At 57.9% G+C, this 22500-nt stretch overlaps 1 protein-coding gene across 5 annotated transcripts in view; it reads right to left on the bottom strand.

Moving 5' to 3' along the window:
* Window positions 1–198: 198 nt before the first annotated feature.
* Window positions 199–22500, bottom strand: part of LOC142908245 (uncharacterized) — a 55699-nt gene continuing 33397 nt past the window's right edge. For 2 of the 5 annotated variants that reach the window (XM_076058632.1, XM_076058634.1), the window contains exons 8-13: window positions 18305–18404; window positions 18090–18187; window positions 15386–15911; window positions 9692–9974; window positions 5425–5616; window positions 199–512 (exon numbers count right to left, since the gene is read on the bottom strand). In XM_076058632.1, coding sequence (XP_075914747.1) covers window positions 5506–5616; window positions 9692–9974; window positions 15386–15911; window positions 18090–18187; window positions 18305–18404 — 1118 coding nt within the window. In that variant the 3' untranslated portion in view covers window positions 199–512; window positions 5425–5505. The remainder of the gene's footprint in view (window positions 513–5424; window positions 5617–9691; window positions 9975–15385; window positions 15912–18089; window positions 18188–18304; window positions 18405–22500) is intronic. The other 3 variants (XM_076058635.1, XM_076058633.1, XM_076058636.1) reach the window with 3 other exon arrangements.

Below are 22500 nucleotides of genomic sequence, written 5' to 3'. Positions count from 1 at the left end.
ACACACACTCACACACACACAGTCACACGTCAGTCACTCGCTGTCAGAACTCGAGCTGGAATCCCTCTTCACCTCGATCTGCAGGGAAGGCAAATTGGCGAGATGGCCAACACTGCTGACACCTCCTCCTCCACCTCCTCCTCCTCCACCTCCTCCACCTCCTCCTCCACCTCCTCCACCTCCTCCTCCACCTCCTCCTCCTCCACCTCTTCCTCCTCTGCGCCTCTCCCTGTCACTCAGCATGGCTCCCCATGCGCTCTGCAGCTGAGAGTCTCCATCATCCACACCACCACCACCACCATCACCACCACCACCACCACCCTCCTCCTCCTCCTCCTCCACGCGGTGGCGGTGGTGGTGGTTGTTGTTGTCGTCGTTGTCCAACGAGCCGTCGCCACGCCTCCTCCGCTTGCCCAGGCCGTGCTCCCGGAACGACGTGGACGAGGCGGTGGAGGGGGAGGAGGGGGAGCGGGGGGAGCCGCTGGTACGGGGGCCGAGACGCCTCCACACGGCTGTGGGGGGGGGGAGATGGGGGGGAGATGGGGGGGAGATGGGGGGGAGATAGAGGGAGGAGAGAGGGGAGATAGAGGGGAGAAAGAGGGGGGAGAGAGGGGAGATAGAGGGGAGATAGAGGAGAGATGGGGAGAGATGGGGAGAGAGATAGAGGGGAGATAGAGGGTAGAGAGATAGAGGGGAGATAGAGGGGAGATAAAGGGGAGATGGGGAGAGAGATAGAGGGGAGATGGGGAGAGAGATAGAGGGGAGATAGAGGGGAGATAGAGGGGAGACCTGTAGATTCACACCACTGTCACCACCACCACCACCAACAAGAACACCACCACCAACAACAACAACAACACCACCTCCAACAACACCACCACCACCAACACCACCACCAACAACAACACCACCACCACCAACAACACCACCACCACCAACAACAACACCACCAACAACACCACCACCAACACCACCACCAACAACAACAACACCACCAACACCACCACCAACAACAACAACACCACCAACAACACCACCAACAACAACACCACCAACAACAACACCACTACCAACAACAACACCACCAACACCACCACCAACAACACCACAACCACCACCAACAACAACAACACCACCACCAACAACAACAACACCACCAACAACACCACCACCACCAACAACAACAAAAACGCCATCATGAAGGTCCTTAATGATCATGACCAGAGGGTCAGGGACTCTGGAAGCACACCCCAGAGCCCAGGCCTACTGATGGCATCATAGGCCTTGGCCAGGTCAATAAAGCAGGGATGCCGGTCCTGCTGGATTTCTCAACACCTCCGCTATAGCAGGAAGAGAAGATGGCATCCGTGCAGGACCGCCCCGGGTCTGAAACCACATTGGGGCTCCGCAAGCCTCTCCTCAGCGCAGAGACCCAGGCGGTACCGGTCCAGCTCCCGACAGAGGAGTGGGCAGCCTCTCCTCCGCGGCGAGCGTTCGAACATTCCACGTTGAGTTTCGATTTAAAGCTTTCGTGACTGCAATGATTCATCTTCTTTGGTTCTTTCGGTAAAGTCACGTAATAATAAATTGATAAAATAAAATAACACAATAATATTATTGTGTTATTTTATTTTATCAATTTATTAATTTATTCTCATTCTACGTGACTTTACCGAAAGAACCAAAGAAGATTCCACGTTGAGGCCACCCGCAGTGGCTTTGCGACGTTCCTGGAGGAGCCCCGAGGGGAGAGATTTCAGCCTCCTGGCTCCGCCAATTGGGGTTAGGCCGGGAGACGTCACAGACGCCTGTCTCCCCCCCAAGCTTAGCCGGATATTTTTCACGTGGTTCAGTAAGAGCTGAGTGGAAGGTGGAGGAGGGGTCACCAGAACCCTCGCACCCGTCCAGAGCCCCCCCCCCAAATTGGCCGCTGCGGTGGCTACAAACGCCATGAAGGGGTGAAGGAGAATCTCAGTGGGCCCTCCCGCCAACGGTTGCTCACCACAGCGTTGCCGTACGGCACCACGAGGCGGCGGTGGTGGGTGGTGGTGGTTCTCATTGCAGGGCCACCGCCGCTGTAGCCGCAAGGCCCACGACCTCACCAACCTCACCATGACCTCACCAACCTCACCATGACCTCACCAACCTCACCATGACCTCACCAACCTCACCACGACCTCACCAACCTCACCACGACCTCACCAACCTCACCATGACCTCACCAACCTCACCATGACCTCACCAACCTCACCATGACCTCACCAACCTCACCATGACCTCACCAACCTCACCATGACCTCACCAACCTCACCACGACCTCACCAACCTCACCACGACCTCACCAACCTCACCACGACCTCACCAACCTCACCATGACCTCACCAACCTCACCATGACCTCACCAACCTCACCACGACCTCACCAACCTCACCATGACCTCACCAACCTCACCATGACCTCACCAACCTCACCATGACCTCACCAACCTCACCATGACCTCACCAACCTCACCATGACCTCACCAACCTCACCATGACCTCACCAACCTCACCATGACCTTACCAACCTCACCATGACCTCACCAACCTCACCATGACCTCACCAACCTCACCATGACCTCACCAACTTCACCATGACCTCACCAACCTCACCATGACCTCACCAACCTCACCAAGACCTCACCAACCTCACCATGACCTCACCAACCTCACCATGACCTCACCAACCTCACCATGACCTCACCAACCTCACCATGACCTCACCAACCTCACCATGACCTCACCAACCTCACCATGACCTCACCAACCTCACCACGACCTCACCAACCTCACCACGACCTCACCAACCTCACCACGACCTCACCAACCTCACCACGACCTCACCAACCTCACCACGACCTCACCAACCTCACCATGACCTCACCAACCTCACCATGACCTCACCAACCTCACCATGACCTCACCAACCTCACCATGACCTCACCAACCTCACCACGACCTCACCAACCTCACTGTGACCTCACCAACCTCACCGTGACCTCACCAACCTCACCATGACCTCACCAACCTCACCATGACCTCACCAACCTCACCACGACCTCACCAACCTCACCATGACCTCACCAACCTCACCACGACCTCACCAACCTCACCACGACCTCACCAACCTCACCGTGACCTCACCAACCTCACCGTGACCTCACCAACCTCACCATGACCTCACCAACCTCACCACGACCTCACCAACCTCACCATGACCTCACCAACCTCACCATGACCTCACCAACCTCACCACGACCTCACCAACCTCACCATGACCTCACCAACCTCACCATGACCTCACCAACCTCACCATGACCTCACCAACCTCACCATGACCTCACCAACCTCACCATGACCTCACCAACCTCACCATGACCTCACCAACCTCACCATGACCTCACCAACCTCACCACGACCTCACCAACCTCACCATGACCTCACCAACCTCACCATGACCTCACCAACCTCACCATGACCTCACCAACCTCACCACGACCTCACCAACCTCACCATGACCTCACCAACCTCACCATGACCTCACCAACCTCACCATGACCTCACCAACCTCACCACGACCTCACCAACCTCACCATGACCTCACCAACCTCACCATGACCTCACCAACCTCACCGTGACCTCACCAACCTCACCGTGACCTCACCAACCTCACCATGACCTCACCAACCTCACCATGACCTCACCAACCTCACCATGACCTCACCAACCTCACCATGACCTCACCAACCTCACCATGACCTCACCAACCTCACCATGACCTCACCAACCTCACCACGACCTCACCAACCTCACCATGACCTCACCAACCTCACCATGACCTCACCAACCTCACCATGACCTCACCAACCTCACCATGACCTCACCAACCTCACCATGACCTCACCAACCTCACCATGACCTCACCAACCTCACCATGACCTCACCAACCTCACCATGACCTCACCAACCTCACCATGACCTCACCAACCTCACCACGACCTCACCAACCTCACCATGACCTCACCAACCTCACCATGACCTCACCAACCTCACCACGACCTCACCAACCTCACCACGACCTCACCAACCTCACCACGACCTCACCAACCTCACCACGACCTCACCAACCTCACCATGACCTCACCAACCTCACCATGACCTCACCAACCTCACCATGACCTCACCAACCTCACCATGACCTCACCAACCTCACCATGACCTCACCAACCTCACCATGACCTCACCAACCTCACCATGACCTCACCAACCTCACCATGACCTCACCAACCTCACCACGACCTCACCAACCTCACCATGACCTCACCAACCTCACCATGACCTCACCAACCTCACCATGACCTCACCAACCTCACCATGACCTCACCAACCTCACCATGACCTCACCAACCTCACCATGACCTCACCAACCTCACCATGACCTCACCAACCTCACCATGACCTCACCAACCTCACCATGACCTCACCAACCTCACCACGACCTCACCAACCTCACCATGACCTCACCAACCTCACCATGACCTCACCAACCTCACCATGACCTTACCAACCTCACCACGACCTCACCAACCTCACCATGACCTCACCAACCTCACCACGACCTCACCAACCTCACCATGACCTCACCAACCTCACCATGACCTCACCAACCTCACCATGACCTCACCAACCTCACCATGACCTCACCAACCTCACCATGACCTCACCAACCTCACCATGACCTCACCAACCTCACCATGACCTCACCAACCTCACCATGACCTCACCAACCTCACCATGACCTCACCAACCTCACCATGACCTCACCAACCTCACCACGACCTCACCAACCTCACTGTGACCTCACCAACCTCACCATGACCTCACCAACCTCACCATGACCTTACCAACCTCACCATGACCTCACCAACCTCACCATGACCTCACCAACCTCACCATGACCTCACCAACCTCACCATGACCTCACCAACCTCACCACGACCTCACCAACCTCACCATGACCTCACCAACCTCACCACGACCTCACCAACCTCACCATGACCTCACCAACCTCACCATGACCTCACCAACCTCACCATGACCTCACCAACCTCACCATGACCTCACCAACCTCACCATGACCTCACCATGACCTCACCAACCTCACCATGACCTCACCAACCTCACCATGACCTCACCAACCTCACCACGACCTCACCAACCTCACCATGACCTCACCAACCTCACCATGACCTCACCAACCTCACCATGACCTCACCAACCTCACCATGACCTCACCAACCTCACCATGACCTCACCAACCTCACCATGACCTCACTGCCACGCTCACCAACCACGCTCACCAACCACGCTCACCAACGCCGCTCACCAGATTTGTCTTCGGTCGTGGTGAGCCTGGGCCCGAGCCTGGACCGGATGTCTGTGGCCTCGCGCCTGAGCGCCGACACCTTCACCCGGGACGGCAATGATCCTGCACCACCACCGCCACCGCCGCCACCGGAGGATGGGAGGGATGGGCGGTCGGGAGAGTGAAGTCGTTTTCCGAGGCGCCGTTTGATGCCTGCAAGGGGAAGGCCGAGAAAGCAGCCGCTGTGAGTAGCCAACAGCAGCAGCAGTGCCTGGCTGTGTGAGTGGCTGTGTGAGTGGCTGTGTGAGTGGCTGTGTGAGTGGCTGTGTGTGTGAGTGGCTGTGTGTGTGAGTGGCTGTGTGAGTGGCTGTGTGAGTGAGTGGCTGTGTGAGTGAGTGGCTGTGTGAGTGGCTGTGTGAGTGGCTGTGTGAGTGAGTGGCTGTGTGAGTGAGTGGCTGTGTGAGTGGCTGTGTGAGTGAGTGGCTGTGTGAGTGGCTGTGTGAGTGAGTGGCTGTGTGAGTGAGTGGCTGTGTGAGTGGCTGTGTGAGTGAGTGGCTGTGTGAGTGAGTGGCTGTGTGAGTGGCTGTGTGAGTGTCTGTGTGAGTGAGTGGCTGTGTGAGTGAGTGGCTGTGTGAGTGGCTGTGTGAGTGTCTGTGTGAGTGAGTGGCTGTGTGAGTGAGTGGCTGCATGAGTGGCTGTGTGAGTGGCTGTGTGAGCGAGTGGCTGTGTGAGTGGCTGTGTGAGTGAGTGGCTGCGTGAGTGGCTGTGTGAGTGGCTGTGTGAGTGGCTGTGTGAGTGAGTGGCTGTGTGAGTGAGTGGCTGTGTGAGTGGCTGTGTGAGTGAGTGGCTGTGTGAGTGAGTGGCTGTGTGAGTGAGTGGCTGTGTGAGTGAGTGGCTGTGTGAGTAGCTGTGTGAGTGAGTGGCTGTGTGTGTGAGTGGCTGTGTGAGTGAGTGGCTGTGTGAGTGGCTGTGTGAGTGAGTGGCTGTGTGAGTGAGCGGCTGTGTGAGTAAGTGGCTGTGTGAGTGGCTGTGTGAGTGAGCGGCTGTGTGAGTGAGTGGCTGTGTGAGTGGCTGTGTGAGTGAGTGGCTGTGTGAGTGAGTGGCTGTGTGAGTGAGTGGCTGTGTGAGTGAGTGGCTGTGTGAGTGAGTGGCTGTGTGAGTGGCTGTGTGAGTGAGTGGCTGTGTGAGTGAGTGGCTGTGTGAGTGAGTGGCTGTGTGAGTGAGTGGCTGTGTGAGTGAGTGGCTGTGTGAGTGAGTGGCTGTGTGAGTGGCTGTGTGAGTAGCTGTGTGAGTGACCGACTGCGTGACTGACTGACTGCGTGACTGACTGTGTGACTGAGTGAGTGACTGAGTGAGTGACTGTCTGACTGAGTGACTGACTGAGTGACTGACTGACTGCGTGACTGACTGACTGACTGTGTGACTGACTGAGTGACTGACTGCGTGACTGACTGAGTGACTGACTGCATGACTGACTGCATGACTGACTGAGTGACTGACTGAGTGACTGACTGACTGACCGACTGAGTGACTGACTGCGTGACTGACTGAGTGACTGACTGCGTGACTGAGTCACTGACTGAGTGACTGACTGACTGCGTGACTGACTGACTGTGTGACTGCGTGACTGGCTGCGTGACTGACTGACTGACTGAGTGACTGACTGAGTGACAGTGACTGACTGAGTGACTGACTGAGTGACTGAGTGACTGAGTGACTGACTGAGTGACTGCATGACTGACTAACTGAGTGACTGAGTGACTGACTGAGTGAGTGACTGACTGAGTGACTGACTGACTGCGTGACTGACTGAGTGACTGACTGACTGCGTGACTGACTGTGTGACTGACTGACTGACTGTGTGACTGACTGCGTGACTGACTGCCTGACTGACTGACTGAGTGACTGACTGAGTGACAGTGACTGAGTGACTGACTGACTGACTGACTGAGTGACTGACTGACTGTGTGACTGACTGACTGTGTGACTGACTGCGTGACTGACTGCGTGACTGACTGACTGACTGAGTGACTGACTGAGTGACAGTGACTGAGTGACAGTGACTGACTGACTGCGTGACTAACTGCGTTACTGACTGACTGACTGAGTGACTGACTAACTGCGTTACTGAGTGACTGACTGACTGCGTGACTGACTGACTGACTGTGTGACTGGCTGACTGTGTGACTGACTGCGTGACTGACTGCGTGACTGACTGACTGAGTGACTGACTGAGTGACAGTGACTGAGTGACAGTGACTGACTGACTGCGTGACTAACTGCGTTACTGACTGACTGACTGAGTGACTGACTGCGTGACTGACTGAGTGACTGACTGCATGACTGACTGCATGACTGACTGAGTGACTGACTGAGTGACTGACTGACTGACCGACTGAGTGACTGACTGCGTGACTGACTGAGTGACTGACTGCGTGACTGAGTCACTGACTGAGTGACTGACTGACTGCGTGACTGACTGACTGTGTGACTGCGTGACTGGCTGCGTGACTGACTGACTGACTGAGTGACTGACTGAGTGACAGTGACTGACTGAGTGACTGACTGAGTGACTGAGTGACTGACTGAGTGACTGCATGACTGACTAACTGAGTGACTGAGTGACTGACTGAGTGAGTGACTGACTGAGTGACTGACTGACTGCGTGACTGACTGAGTGACTGACTGACTGCGTGACTGACTGTGTGACTGACTGACTGACTGTGTGACTGACTGCGTGACTGACTGCCTGACTGACTGACTGAGTGACTGACTGAGTGACAGTGACTGAGTGACTGACTGACTGACTGAGTGACTGACTGACTGAGTGAGTGACTGAGTGACTGACTGAGTGACTGCGTGACTGACTAACTGAGTGACTGAGTGACTGACTGAGTGACTGACTGACTGTGTGACTGACTGACTGTGTGACTGACTGCGTGACTGACTGCGTGACTGACTGACTGACTGAGTGACTGACTGAGTGACAGTGACTGAGTGACAGTGACTGACTGACTGCGTGACTAACTGCGTTACTGACTGACTGACTGAGTGACTGACTAACTGCGTTACTGAGTGACTGACTGACTGCGTGACTGACTGACTGACTGTGTGACTGGCTGACTGTGTGACTGACTGCGTGACTGACTGCGTGACTGACTGACTGAGTGACTGACTGAGTGACAGTGACTGAGTGACAGTGACTGACTGACTGCGTGACTAACTGCGTTACTGACTGACTGACTGAGTGACTAACTAACTGCGTTACTGAGTGACTGACTGACTGCGTGACTGACTGACTGACTGTGTGACTGACTGACTGACTGTGTGACTGACTGCGTGACTGACTGCGTGACTGACTGACTGACTGAGTGACTGACTGAGTGACAGTGACTGAGTGACAGTGACTGACTGACTGCGTGACTAACTGCGTTACTGACTGACTGAGTGACTGACTAACTGCGTTACTGAGTGACTGACTAACTGACTGACTGAGTGACTGACTGTGTGACTGACTGACTGCGTGACTGACTGAGTGACTGACTGAGTGACTGACTGCGTGACTGACTGAGTGACTGAGTGACTGACTGAGTGACTGACTGAGTGACTGACTGACTGTGTGACTGACTGCGTGACTGACTGACTGACTGTGTGACTGACTGTGTGACTGACTGACTGACTAACTGAGTGACTGACTGTGTGACTGACTGACTGAGTGACTGACTGTGTGACTGACTGACTGAGTGACTAACTGAGTGACTAACTGAGTGACTGACTGAGTGACTGACTGTGTGACTGACTGACTGAGTGACTGACTGAGTGACTGACTGACTGAGTGACTGACTGAGTGACTGACTGTGTGACTGACTGACTGACTGAGTGACTGACTGAGTGACTGACTGTGTGACTGACTGACTGACTGAGTGACTGACTGACTGAGTGACTGACTGTGTGACTGACTGAGTGACTGACTAACTGAGTGACTGACTGCGTGACTGACTGACTAACTGAGTGACTGACTGTGTGACTGACTGACTGACTAACTGAGTGACTGACTGACTGAGTGACTGACTGAGTGACTGACTGAGTGACTGACTGTGTGACTGACTGACTGTGTGACTGACTGTGTGACTGACTGCGTGACTGACTGACTAACTGAGTGACTGACTGTGTGACTGACTGACTGACTGACTGTGTGACTGACTGACTGTGTGACTGACTGTGTGACTGACTGAGTGACTGACTGAGTGACTGACTGAGTGACTGACTGTGTGACTGACTGACTGACCGTCAGATGCCTCCGAACCTGTGAGCGCTCTCTGCGTGGGAGGGAGCCGGGGGCCGGTGGGGAGGGAGGAGGGGGAGGAGGGGGAGGAGGGGGGGAGGAGGAGAGGGGGGAGGAGGGGGGGGAGGAGGCCCCCCCCCCACGGCCCCCCCTGGCCCCCCCCCTCTCAGGAGACGTCCTCCGCACTCCCAGACGGCTCTTGATGCTGCCAGACGGAAGCTCCGGGGATCTGACCAACACCACCCCACCAACACCACCAACACCACCACCAACACCACCGCTGCTGCTGAGAAGAGTTAAAGACATCATCACCATCACCACCACCAACACCACGCCACCACCACCACCAACACCACCAACACCACCACCTCCGCTGCTGAGAAGAGGTAAAGACATCATCATCATCACCACCACCAACACCACCCCACCACCACCAACACCACCACCAACACCACCACCTCCACTGCTGAGAAGAGGTAAAGACATCATCACCATCACCACCACCAACACCACCCCACCACCACCACCAACACCACCAACACCACCACCACCACCGCTGCTGAGAAGAGGTAAAGACATCACCACCATCACCACCACCACCACCGCCACCGCCACCAACACCACCAACACCACCAACACCACCGCTGCTGAGAAGAGTTAAAGACATCACCACCATCACCACCACCACCACCGCCACCACCATCAACACCACCACCACCGCTGCTGAGAAGAGGTAAAGACATCATCATCATCACCATCACCACCACCAACATCATCACCATCACAATCATCATCACCAACACCACCCCACCACCACCGCCACCACCACCTCCACTGCTGAGAAGAGGTAAAGACATCTTCATCATCATCACCATCATCACCATCACCATCATCACCAACACCACCCCACCACCACCAACACCACCACCTCCACTGCTGAGAAGAGGTAAAGACATCATCATCACCATCACCACCATCATCACCATCACCACCATCATCAACACCACCGCCACCACCACCACCGCCACCACCTCCACTGCTGAGAAGAGTTAAAGACATCATCATCACCATCACCACCACCAACATCATCACCATCACAATCATCATCACCATCACCACCGCCACCACCACCACCGCCACCACCTCCACTGCTGAGAAGAGGTAAAGACATCACCATCATCACCACCATCATCACCACCAACACCACCACCAACACCACCACCAACACCACCACCACCACCACCACCGCCACCACCACCACCACCAACACCACCGCCACCACCTCCACTGCTGAGAAGAGGTAAAGACATCATCATCATCACCATCATCACCACCACCACCACCACCGCCACCACCACCGCCACCACCACCATCATCACCATCACCACCATCACCACCATCACCACCACCATCACCATCACCACCACCACCGCCGCCACCACCGCCACCACCGCTGCTGAGAAGAGGAGGAGGTAAAGACTCCATCACCATCATCACCACCATCACCACCGCCACCACCACTACCACCGACACCACCGCCACCACTGCTGAGAAGAGGAGGAGGTGAAGACACCATCATCATCACCATCATCATCACCACCATCATCACCACCATCATCACCACCATCGCCACCACCGCCATCATCATCACCACCATCACCACCATCATCACCACCACCGCCATCATCATCACCACCATCACCACCATCATCACCATCGTCACCATCACCACCATCATCATCACCACCATCATCACCACCATCACCACCACCGCCATCATCATCACCACCATCACCACCATCATCACCATCACCACCATCATCATCACCATCATCATCATCATCACCATCATCAGCATCATCATTACCACCATCATCATCACCACCACCATCATCATCACCATCATCACCGCCATCATCACCATCATCACCGCCATCATCACCATCATCACCATCATCACCATCACCATCATCACCATCATCATCACCACCATCATCATCACCACCACCATCATCATCACCACCATCATCACCATCATCATCACCATCATCATCATCACCATCATCACCATCATCATCATCACCATCATCACCATCATCATCATCACCATCATCACCATCATCATCACCACCACCATCATCATCACCATCATCACCACCATCATCATCACCATCATCACCATCATCACCATCATCATCACCACCATCATCATCACCACCACCATCATCATCACCATCATCACCATCATCATCATCACCATCATCACCATCATCATCACCACCATCATCATCACCATCATCACCATCATCATCATCACCATCATCATCATCACCATCACCATCATCACAATCATCATCACCATCACCACCGCCACCACCACCACCGCCACCACCTCCACTGCTGAGAAGAGGTAAAGACATCACCATCATCACCACCATCATCACCACCAACACCACCACCAACACCACCACCAACACCATCACCATCATCACCACCATCACCACCGCCACCACCACCACCACCACCGACACCACCGCCACCACTGCTGAGAAGAGGAGGAGGTGAAGACACCATCATCATCACCATCATCATCACCACCATCATCACCACCATCGCCACCACCGCCATCATCATCACCACCATCACCACCATCATCACCACCACCGCCATCATCATCACCACCATCATCACCATCGTCACCATCACCACCATCATCATCACCACCATCATCACCACCATCACCACCATCACCACCATCATCACCATCACCACCATCATCATCACCATCATCACCATCATCATCATCACCATCATCATCACCACCACCATCATCATCACCATCACCACCACCATCACCATCACCACCATCATCACCACCACCATCACCACCATCACCACCACCACCATCACCACCGCCATCATCACCACCACCACCATCACCACCATCACCACCGCCATCATCACCACCACCACCATCACCACCACTAACCAACCACCACGCCGCTTGTGCACCTTGAGGCTACCGTGTGAAGTGTCGAAGGCTACGCTGCCGGCAGGAGGTCACGTGACAGACCCAGCAGGTGCCATGGGCTGACTGCTGTGCCAGGCTAGGTGCACGAGGAATAGGTCACGGGGCAGACCCAGCAGGTGCCATGGGCTGACTGCTGTGCCAGGCTAGGTGCACCACCTGTGCCCCCTGCTGTGGCAGGCTAGGTGCACCACCACCTGTGCCCCCTGCTGTGCCAGGCTAGGTGCACCACCACCTGTGCCCCCTGCTGTGCCAGGCTAGGTGTACCACCTGTGCCCCCTGCTGTGCCAGGCTAGGTGCACCACCTGTGCCCCCTGCTGTGCCAGGCTAGGTGCACCACCTGTGCCCCCTGCTGTGCCAGGCTAGGTGCACCACCTGTGCCCCCTACTGTGCCAACTCGCTGCGTTTTATCCGCCCGGCGCTCCGCTCGTTGTTGTGAGCGTCGCTCCTCCGCCCTCCGTCGTTGATTGCTGGAGGGCGACTGCCTCCAGCTGCCCAGTAGCCTCAGGGTGCACCTAGCCTGGCACTGCCAGTAGCCTCAGGGTGCACCTAGCCTGGCACTGCCAGTAGCCTCAGGGTGCACCTAGCCTGGCACTGCCAGTAGCCTCAGGGTGCACCTAGCCTGGCACTGCCAGTAGCCTCACTGTGCACCTAGCCTGGCACTGCCAGTAGCCTCACAGTGCACCTAGCCTGGCACTGCCCAGTAGCAGCAGCGTCCTTCACGAGCCTCCTCCTCCGCAGAGGCCGATCTTGACACCGCTGATGATCGTGGTGGTGGTGGTGGTGGTTGTGGCGGTGGTAGTGTGGTGATGACGATGGTGGTGGTGGTGGTTGTTGTTATTTATGGTGGTGGTGGTAGTGTGGTGATGACGATGGTGGTGGTTGTTGTTATTTATGGTGGTGGTGGTAGTGTGGTGATGACGATGGTGGTGGTGGTGGTTGTTGTTATTTATGGTGGTGGTGGTAGTGTGGTGATGACGATGGTGGTGGTTGTTGTTGTTTGTGGTGGTGGTAGTGTGGTGATGACGATGGTGGTGGTGGTGGTTGTTGTTATTTATGGTGGTGGTGGTAGTGTGGTGATGACGATGGTGGTGGTTGTTGTTGTTTGTGGTGGTGGTAGTGTGGTGATGACGATGGTGGTGGTGGTGGTTGTTGTTATTTATGGTGGTGGTGGTAGTGTGGTGATGACGATGGTGGTGGTTGTTGTTGTTTGTGGTGGTGGTAGTGTGGTGATGACGATGGTGGTGGTGGTGGTTGTTGTTATTTATGGTGGTGGTGGTAGTGTGGTGATGACGATGGTGGTGGTTGTTGTTGTTTGTGGTGGTGGTAGTGTGGTGATGACGATGGTGGTGGTGGTGGTTGTTGTTATTTATGGTGGTGGTGGTAGTGTGGTGATGACGATGGTGGTGGTTGTTGTTGTTTGTGGTGGTGGTAGTGTGGTGATGACGATGGTGGTGGTGGTGGTTGTTGTTATTTATGGTGGTGGTGGTAGTGTGGTGATGACGATGGTGGTGGTTGTTGTTGTTTGTGGTGGTGGTAGTGTGGTGATGACGATGGTGGTGGTGGTGGTTGTTGTTATTTATGGTGGTGGTGGTAGTGTGGTGATGACGATGGTGGTGGTTGTTGTTGTTTGTGGTGGTGGTAGTGTGGTGATGACGATGGTGGTGGTGGTGGTTGTTGTTATTTATGGTGGTGGTGGTAGTGTGGTGATGACGATGGTGGTGGTTGTTGTTGTTTGTGGTGGTGGTAGTGTGGTGATGACGATGGTGGTGGTGGTGGTTGTTGTTATTTATGGTGGTGGTGGTAGTGTGGTGATGACGATGGTGGTGGTTGTTGTTGTTTGTGGTGGTGGTAGTGTGGTGATGACGATGGTGGTGGTGGTGGTTGTTGTTATTTATGGTGGTGGTGGTAGTGTGGTGATGACGATGGTGGTGGTTGTTGTTGTTTGTGGTGGTGGTAGTGTGGTGATGACGATGGTGGTGGTGGTGGTTGTTGTTATTTATGGTGGTGGTGGTAGTGTGGTGATGACGATGGTGGTGGTTGTTGTTGTTTGTGGTGGTGGTAGTGTGGTGATGACGATGGTGGTGGTGGTGGTTGTTGTTATTTATGGTGGTGGTGGTAGTGTGGTGATGACGATGGTGGTGGTTGTTGTTGTTTGTGGTGGTGGTAGTGTGGTGATGACGATGGTGGTGGTGGTTGTTGTTTGTGGTGTGGTGATGACGATGGTGGTGGTGGTGGTGGTGGTTGTTGTTTGTGGTGGTGGCGGTGGTAGTGTGGTGATGACGGCGGTGGTGGTGGTGGTTGTGGTGGTGGTTGTTGTTTGTGGTGGTGGTGGTGGCAGTGTGGTGATGACGATGGTGGTGGTGGTTGTTGTTATTTATGGTGGTGGTGGTGGTGGTGTGGTGATGACGATGGTGGTGGTGGTGGTTGTTATTTATGGTGGTGGTGGCAGTGTGGTGATGACGGCGGTGGTGGTGGTGGTTGTTGTTGTTTGTGGTGGTGGTGGTGGTAGTGTGGTGATGACGATGGTTGTGGTGGTGGTTGTTGTTTGTGGTTGTGGCTGTGGTAGTGTTGGTGATGACGATGGTGGTTGTTGTTGTTTGTGGTGGTGGTGGCAGTGTGGTGATGACGGCGGTGGCGATCGCGGTGGCGCTTGCCGTGTGCCGTACCGCGTTCCCCGCACCGCTTGCCGGATCGTCTTCAGCCGAGCCTCCACCTCGTCCGCGTACATCGTCATCCTTGACAGCCGGATCGCTGCACCGCCACCACCGCCACCACCGCCACCACCACCGCCACCACCGCCACCACCACCACCGCCACCGCCACACTTCACCGCCGGTGGTGCCGCAGCGGCAGTGGCGGCGGTGCCAACCACGAGCAGCTGCAGCTGCGCCGGCTGAGAAATCATCCGCAGCTCCAGATCGTAGTCCATGTCGTCATCGTCATCCTCCTCCTCCTCCTCATCGTCATCGGCAGAGTCCGAGTCCGACTGCCGTGGCCGGGAGACGTTCGGCCGGCCGTGCCCGCGGTTGTGAACCACCGCCGAGGTGGTGGTGGTGGTGGTGGTGGCGGTGGTGGCCGCGGTGGCCGAGGTGGCGGCTTTGCGACGCCGATCGGCAAAGTCCGGCAAATCCGCCTCCTCCTCCTCCTCCTCGTCCTCCTCCAAGATTGTCTCCTCGGGGACCTCGCGAAGCTCTGGGGAGGAGTCACGGGGGGAGGAGTCACGGGGGGAGGAGTCACGGGGGGAGGAGTCACGGGGGGAGGAGTCACGGGGGGAGGAGTCACGGGGGGAGGAGTCACGGTGGGAGGCGTCACGGGGGGAGGCGTCACGGGGGGAGGAGTCACGGTGGGAGGAGTCACGGAGGGAGGGAGCACGGGGGGAGGAGTCACGGTGGGAGGAGTCACGGGGGGAGGAGTCACGGGGGGAGGAGTCACGGGGGGAGGGAGCATGGGGGGAGGAGTCAAGGGGGGAGGAGTCACGGGGGGAGGCGTCACGGGGGGAGGAGTCACGCGGGGAGGAGTCACGGGGGGAGGAGTCACGGGGGGAGGAGTCACGGGGGGAGGAGTCACGGGGGGAGGCGTCACGGGGGGAGGAGTCACGGGGGGAGGAGTCACGGGGGGAGGCGTCACGGGGGGAGGCGTCACGGGGGGAGGAGTCACGGGGGGAGGAGTCACGGTGGGAGGAGTCACGGGGGGAGGCGTCACGGGGGGAGGCGTCACGGGGGGAGGAGTCACGGGGGGAGGAGTCACGGGGGGAGGAGTCACGGGGGGAGGAGTCACGGGGGGAGGCGTCACGGGGGAAGACGTCACGGGGGGAGGAGTCACGGGGGGAGGAGTCACGGGGGAGGAGTCACGGGGGGAGGGAGCACGGGGGGAGGAGTCACGGGGGAGGAGTCACGGGGGGAGGGAGCACGGGGGGAGGAGTCACGGGGGGAGGGAGCACGGGGGGAGGAGTCACGGGGGGAGGAGTCACGGGGGAGGAGTCACGGGGGAGGCGTCACGGGGGGAGGCGTCACGGGGGGAGGAGTCACGGGGGGAGGAGTCACGCGGGGAGGAGTCACAGGGGGAGGAGTCACGGGGGGAGGCGTCACGGGGGGAGGCGTCACGGGGGGAGGAGTCACGGGGGGAGGAGTCACGGGGGGAGGAGTCACGGGGGGAGGCGTCACGGGGGGAGGCGTCACGGGGGGAGGAGTCACGGGGGGAGGAGTCACGGGGGGAGGAGTCACGGGGGGAGGAGTCACGGGGGGAGGCGTCACGGGGGGAGGCGTCACGGGGGGAGGAGTCACGGGGGAGGAGTCACGGGGGAGGAGTCACGGGGGAGGAGTCACGGGGCGAGGCGTCACGGGGGAGGTGTCACGGGGGGAGGAGTCACGGGGGGAGGAGTCACGGGGAGAGGAGTCACGGGGGGAGGAGTCACGAGGGGAGGCGTCACAAGGGGAGGAGTCACGGTGGGAGGAGTCACGGGGGGAGGAGTCACGGGGGGAGGAGTCACGAGGGGAGGCGTCGTCATTCCACACCTCCCGTGCTAATGGGGGGTGTGGGATGACGACTACGATAGACTGTGATGGTGGTGATGGTGACGGTGATGGTGATGGTGACGGTGATGGTGACGGTGACGTGATGGTAGGCATGATGGTGGCGGCGGAGGTGGTAGTGACGGTGGTGACGGTTGTAGTGGTCATGGTGGTGGTGGTGATGGTGGTGACGGTGGTGACGGTGGTGGTGACGGTGGTGGTGACGGCGATGGTGACGGTGTTGGTGATGATGACTGTGGTGGTGATAGTGGTGGCGATCACGGTGGTGGTGACGGTGGTGGTGGTGGTGATGGTGGTCATGGTTGGTGATGGTGACGGTGGTGGTGGTGGTCATGGTGGTGGTGGTGACGGTGGTGGTGGTGGTGGTCATGGTGGTGGTGGTGACGGTGGTGGTGGTGGTGGTGACAGTGGTGGTGGTGACGGTTACGGTGGTGGTGATGACGGTGGTGGTGACGGTGGTGGTGGTGATGACGGTGGTGGTGATGGTGGTCATGGTGGTGGTGGTGATCATGGTGGTGGTGGTGACGGTGGTGGTGACGGTGGTGGTGGTGATGACGGTGGTGGTGATGGTGGTCATGGTGGTGGTGGTGATCATGGTGGTGGTGGTGACGGTGGTGGTGACGGTGGTGGTGGTGGTCATGGTGGTGACGGTGGTGGTGGTGATGACGGTGGTGACAGTGGTGGTGACAGTGGTGGTGACAGTGGTGGTGATTATGACGGTGATGATCACTGTGGTGGTGACAGTGGTGATGGTGATGATCACGGTGACGGTGGTGGTGGTGGTGATTATGACGGTGATGATCACGGTGGTGGTGGTGGTGGTGGTGGAGCCTCTCACCGCCGCTGTGTGAGCGACTGAACGCTGCCCCGGTGCTGCTGGGCGACTTCTTCTTGAAGACGTCGCGCTGCAGACGCCTCGAGTGGTAGCGGCGCTTCCTACGGCACTCACGCACACGCACGCACGCAGGTAAAGCTCCCCCAGGTAGCCTCGGGCAGGGCCGATGGACATGCTGACGAGGACCGCGACGACGATGCCGGTGCAGTGACGCTCACCAGGAGCTGCTGATGATCCCCTTCATCCCGCCGTAGTTGGGGTTGCCGTACTTCATGTAGTAGCGGCTCCGCCTAGCGGCCCCCAACTCCTTCTTGTCTCCTGTGGGAGAGACACGGCCATCGTGAACCCACTCAGAGACACGGCCATCGTGAACCCACCCAGAGACACGGCCATCGTGAACCCGCTCAGAGACACGGCCATCGTGAACCCGCTCAGAGACACGGCCACCGTGGACCCACTCAGAGACACGGCCACCGTGAACCCACTCAGAGACACGGCCATCGTGAACCCTCTCAGAGACACGGCCACCGTGAACCCACCCAGTGACACGGCCACCGTGAACCCACCCAGAGACACGGCCACCGTGAACCCACCCAGAGACACGGCCATTGTGAACCTGCTCAGAGACACGGCCATCGTGAACGCTCTCAGAGACACGGCCATCGTGAACCCTCTCAGAGACACGGCCACCGTGAACCCACTCAGAGACACGGCCATCGTGGACCCACTCAGAGACACGGCCACCGTGAACCCACTGAGAGACACGGCCATCGTGAACCCTCTCAGAGACACGGCCATCGTGAACTCACCCAGAGACATGGCCATCGTGAACCCACTCAGAGACACGGCCATCGTGAACCCAGAGACACGGCCATCGTGAACCCACTCAGAGACACGGCCATCGTGAACCCTCTCAGAGACACGGCCACCGTGAACCCACCCAGAGACACGGCCACCGTGAACCCTCTCAGAGACACGGTCATCGTGCACCCACCCAGAGACACGGCCATCGTGAACCCGCTCAGAGACACGGCCACCGTGAACCCGCTCAGAGACACGGCCACCGTGAACCCACTCAGAGACACGGCCATAGTGAACCCACTCAGAGACACGGCCACCGTGAACCCGCTCAGAGACACGGCCACCGTGAACCCACTCAGAGACACGGCCATCGTGAACCCTCTCAGAGACACGGCCATCGTGAACCCACCCAGAGACACGGCCATCGTGAACCCACCCAGAGACACGGCCATCGTGAACCCAATCAGAGACACGGCCATCGTGAACCCACTCAGAGACACGGCCATCGTGAACCCAATCAGAGACACGGCCACCGTGAACCCACCCAGAGACACGGCCATCGTGAACCCACTCAGAGACACGGCCATCGTGAACCCACTCAGAGACACGGCCATCGTGAACCCACCCAGAGACACGGCCATCGTGAACCCACTCAGAGACACAGCCATCGTGAACCCACCCAGAGACACGGCCACCGTGAACCCACCCAGAGACACGGCCATCGTGAACCCTCTGAGACACGGCCACCGTGAACCCACCCAGAGACACGGCCATCATGAATCCTCTCAGAGACACGGCCATCGTGAACCCACCCAGAGACACGGCCACCGTGAACCCACCCAGAGACACGGCCACCGTGAACCCACCCAGAGACACGGCCACCGTGAACCCACCCAGAGACACGGCCATCGTGAACCCTCTGAGACACGGCCACCGTGAACCCACCCAGAGACACGGCCATCATGAATCCTCTCAGAGACACGGCCATCGTGAACCCACCCAGAGACACGGCCACCGTGAACCCACCCAGAGACACGGCCACCGTGAACCCTCTGAGACACGGCCACCGTGAACCCACCCAGAGACACGGCCATCATGAATCCTCTCAGAGACACGGCCATCGTGAACCCACCCAGAGACACGGCCACCGTGAACCCACCCAGAGACACGGCCATCGTGAACCCTCTGAGACACGGCCACCGTGAACCCACCCAGAGACACGGCCATCATGAATCCTCTCAGAGACACGGCCATCGTGAACCCACCCAGAGACACGGCCACCATGAACCCACTCAGAGACACGGCCATCGTGAACCCACTCAGAGACACGGCCATCGTGAATCCTCTCAGAGACACGGCCATCGTGAACCCACCCAGAGACACGGCCATCGTGAACCCACTCAGAGACACGGCCACCGTGAACCCGCTCAGAGACACGGCCATCGTAAACCCCACCCAGAGACACGGCCATCGTGAACCCACTCAGAGACACGGCCATCGTGAACCCACTCAGAGACACGGCCACCATGAACCCACTCAGAGACACGGCCATCGTGAACCCACTCAGAGACACGGCCATCGTGAACCCGCTCAGAGACACGGCCATCGTGAACCCTCTCAGAGACACGACCATCGTGAACCCAGAGACACGGCCACCGTGAACCCACTCAGAGACACGGCCATCGTGAACCCTCTCAGAGACACGGCCACCGTGAAACCACTCAGAGACACAGCCATCGTGAACCCTCTCAGAGACACGGCCATCGTGAACCCTCTCAGAGACACGGCCATCGTGAACCCAGAGACACGGCCATCGTGAACCCTCTCAGAGACACGGCCATCGTGAACCCGCTCAGAGACACGGCCACCGTGAACCCGCTCAGAGACACGGCCATCGTGAACCCAGCCAGAGACACGGCCATCGTGAACCCACTCAGAGACACGGCCATCGTGAACCCACCCAGAGACACGGCCATCGTGAACCCACTCAGAGACACGGCCATCGTGAACCCGCTCAGAGACACGGCCACCGTGAACCCGCTCAGAGACACGGCCATCGTGAACCCTCTCAGAGACACGGCCATCGTGAACCCGCCCAGAGACACGGCCACCGTGAACCCAGAGACACGGCCATCGTGAACCCTCTCAGAGACACGGCCATCGTGAACCCGCCCAGAGACACGGCCACCGTGAACCCACCCAGAGACACGGCCATCGTGAACCCACTCAGAGACACGGCCATCGTGAACCCACTCAGAGACACGGCCATCGTGAACCCACTCAGAGACACGGCCATCGTGAACCCTCTCAGAGACACGGTCACCGTGAACCCACTCAGAGACACGGCCACCGTGAACCCAGAGACACGGCCATCGTGAACCCTCTCAGAGACACGGCCATCGTGAACCCGCCCAGAGACACGGCCACCGTGAACCCACCCAGAGACACGGCCATCGTGAACCCACTCAGAGACACGGCCATCGTGAACCCACTCAGAGACACGGCCATCGTGAACCCACTCAGAGACACGGCCATCGTGAACCCTCTCAGAGACACGGTCACCGTGAACTCACTCAGAGACACGGCCACCGTGAACCCGCTCAGAGACACGGCCATCGTGAACCCGCTCAAAGACACGGCCATCGTGAACCCGCTCAAAGACACGGCCATCGTGAACCCACTCAGAGACACGGCCATCGTGAACCCACTCAGAGACACGGCCATCGTGAACCCACTCAGAGACACGGCCATCGTGAACCCACCCAGAGACACGGCCATCGTGAACCCACTCAGAGACACGGCCATCGTGATCCCACTCAGAGACACGGCCATCGTGAACCCACTCAGAGACACGGCCATCGTGAATCCTCTCAGAGACACGGCCATCGTGAACCCACCCAGAGACACGGCCATCGTGAACCCACTCAGAGACACGGCCACCGTGAACCCGCTCAGAGACACGGCCATCGTAAACCCCACCCAGAGACACGGCCATCGTGAACCCACTCAGAGACACGGCCATCGTGAACCCACTCAGAGACACGGCCACCATGAACCCACTCAGAGACACGGCCATCGTGAACCCACTCAGAGACACGGCCATCGTGAACCCGCTCAGAGACACGGCCATCGTGAACCCTCTCAGAGACACGACCATCGTGAACCCAGAGACACGGCCACCGTGAACCCACTCAGAGACACGGCCATCGTGAACCCTCTCAGAGACACGGCCACCGTGAAACCACTCAGAGACACGGCCATCGTGAACCCTCTCAGAGACACGGCCATCGTGAACCCTCTCAGAGACACGGCCATCGTGAACCCAGAGACACGGCCATCGTGAACCCTCTCAGAGACACGGCCATCGTGAACCCGCTCAGAGACACGGCCACCGTGAACCCGCTCAGAGACACGGCCACCGTGAACCCGCTCAGAGACACGGCCATCGTGAACCCACTCAGAGACACGGCCATCGTGAACCCACCCAGAGACACGGCCATCGTGAACCCACCCAGAGACACGGCCATCGTGAACCCACTCAGAGACACGGCCACCGTGAACCCGCTCAGAGACACGGCCACCGTGAACCCGCTCAGAGACACGGCCATCGTGA

Source organism: Petromyzon marinus, assembly GCF_048934315.1.
Source record: "Petromyzon marinus isolate PM22_M1 ecotype Great Lakes invasive population chromosome 77 unlocalized genomic scaffold, UKy_Petmar_22M1.pri1.0 chr77_unloc.4, whole genome shotgun sequence".
NCBI classification, from domain to species: domain Eukaryota; kingdom Metazoa; phylum Chordata; class Hyperoartia; order Petromyzontiformes; family Petromyzontidae; genus Petromyzon; species Petromyzon marinus.
This window is presented reverse-complemented; position numbering and strand designations above follow the sequence as displayed.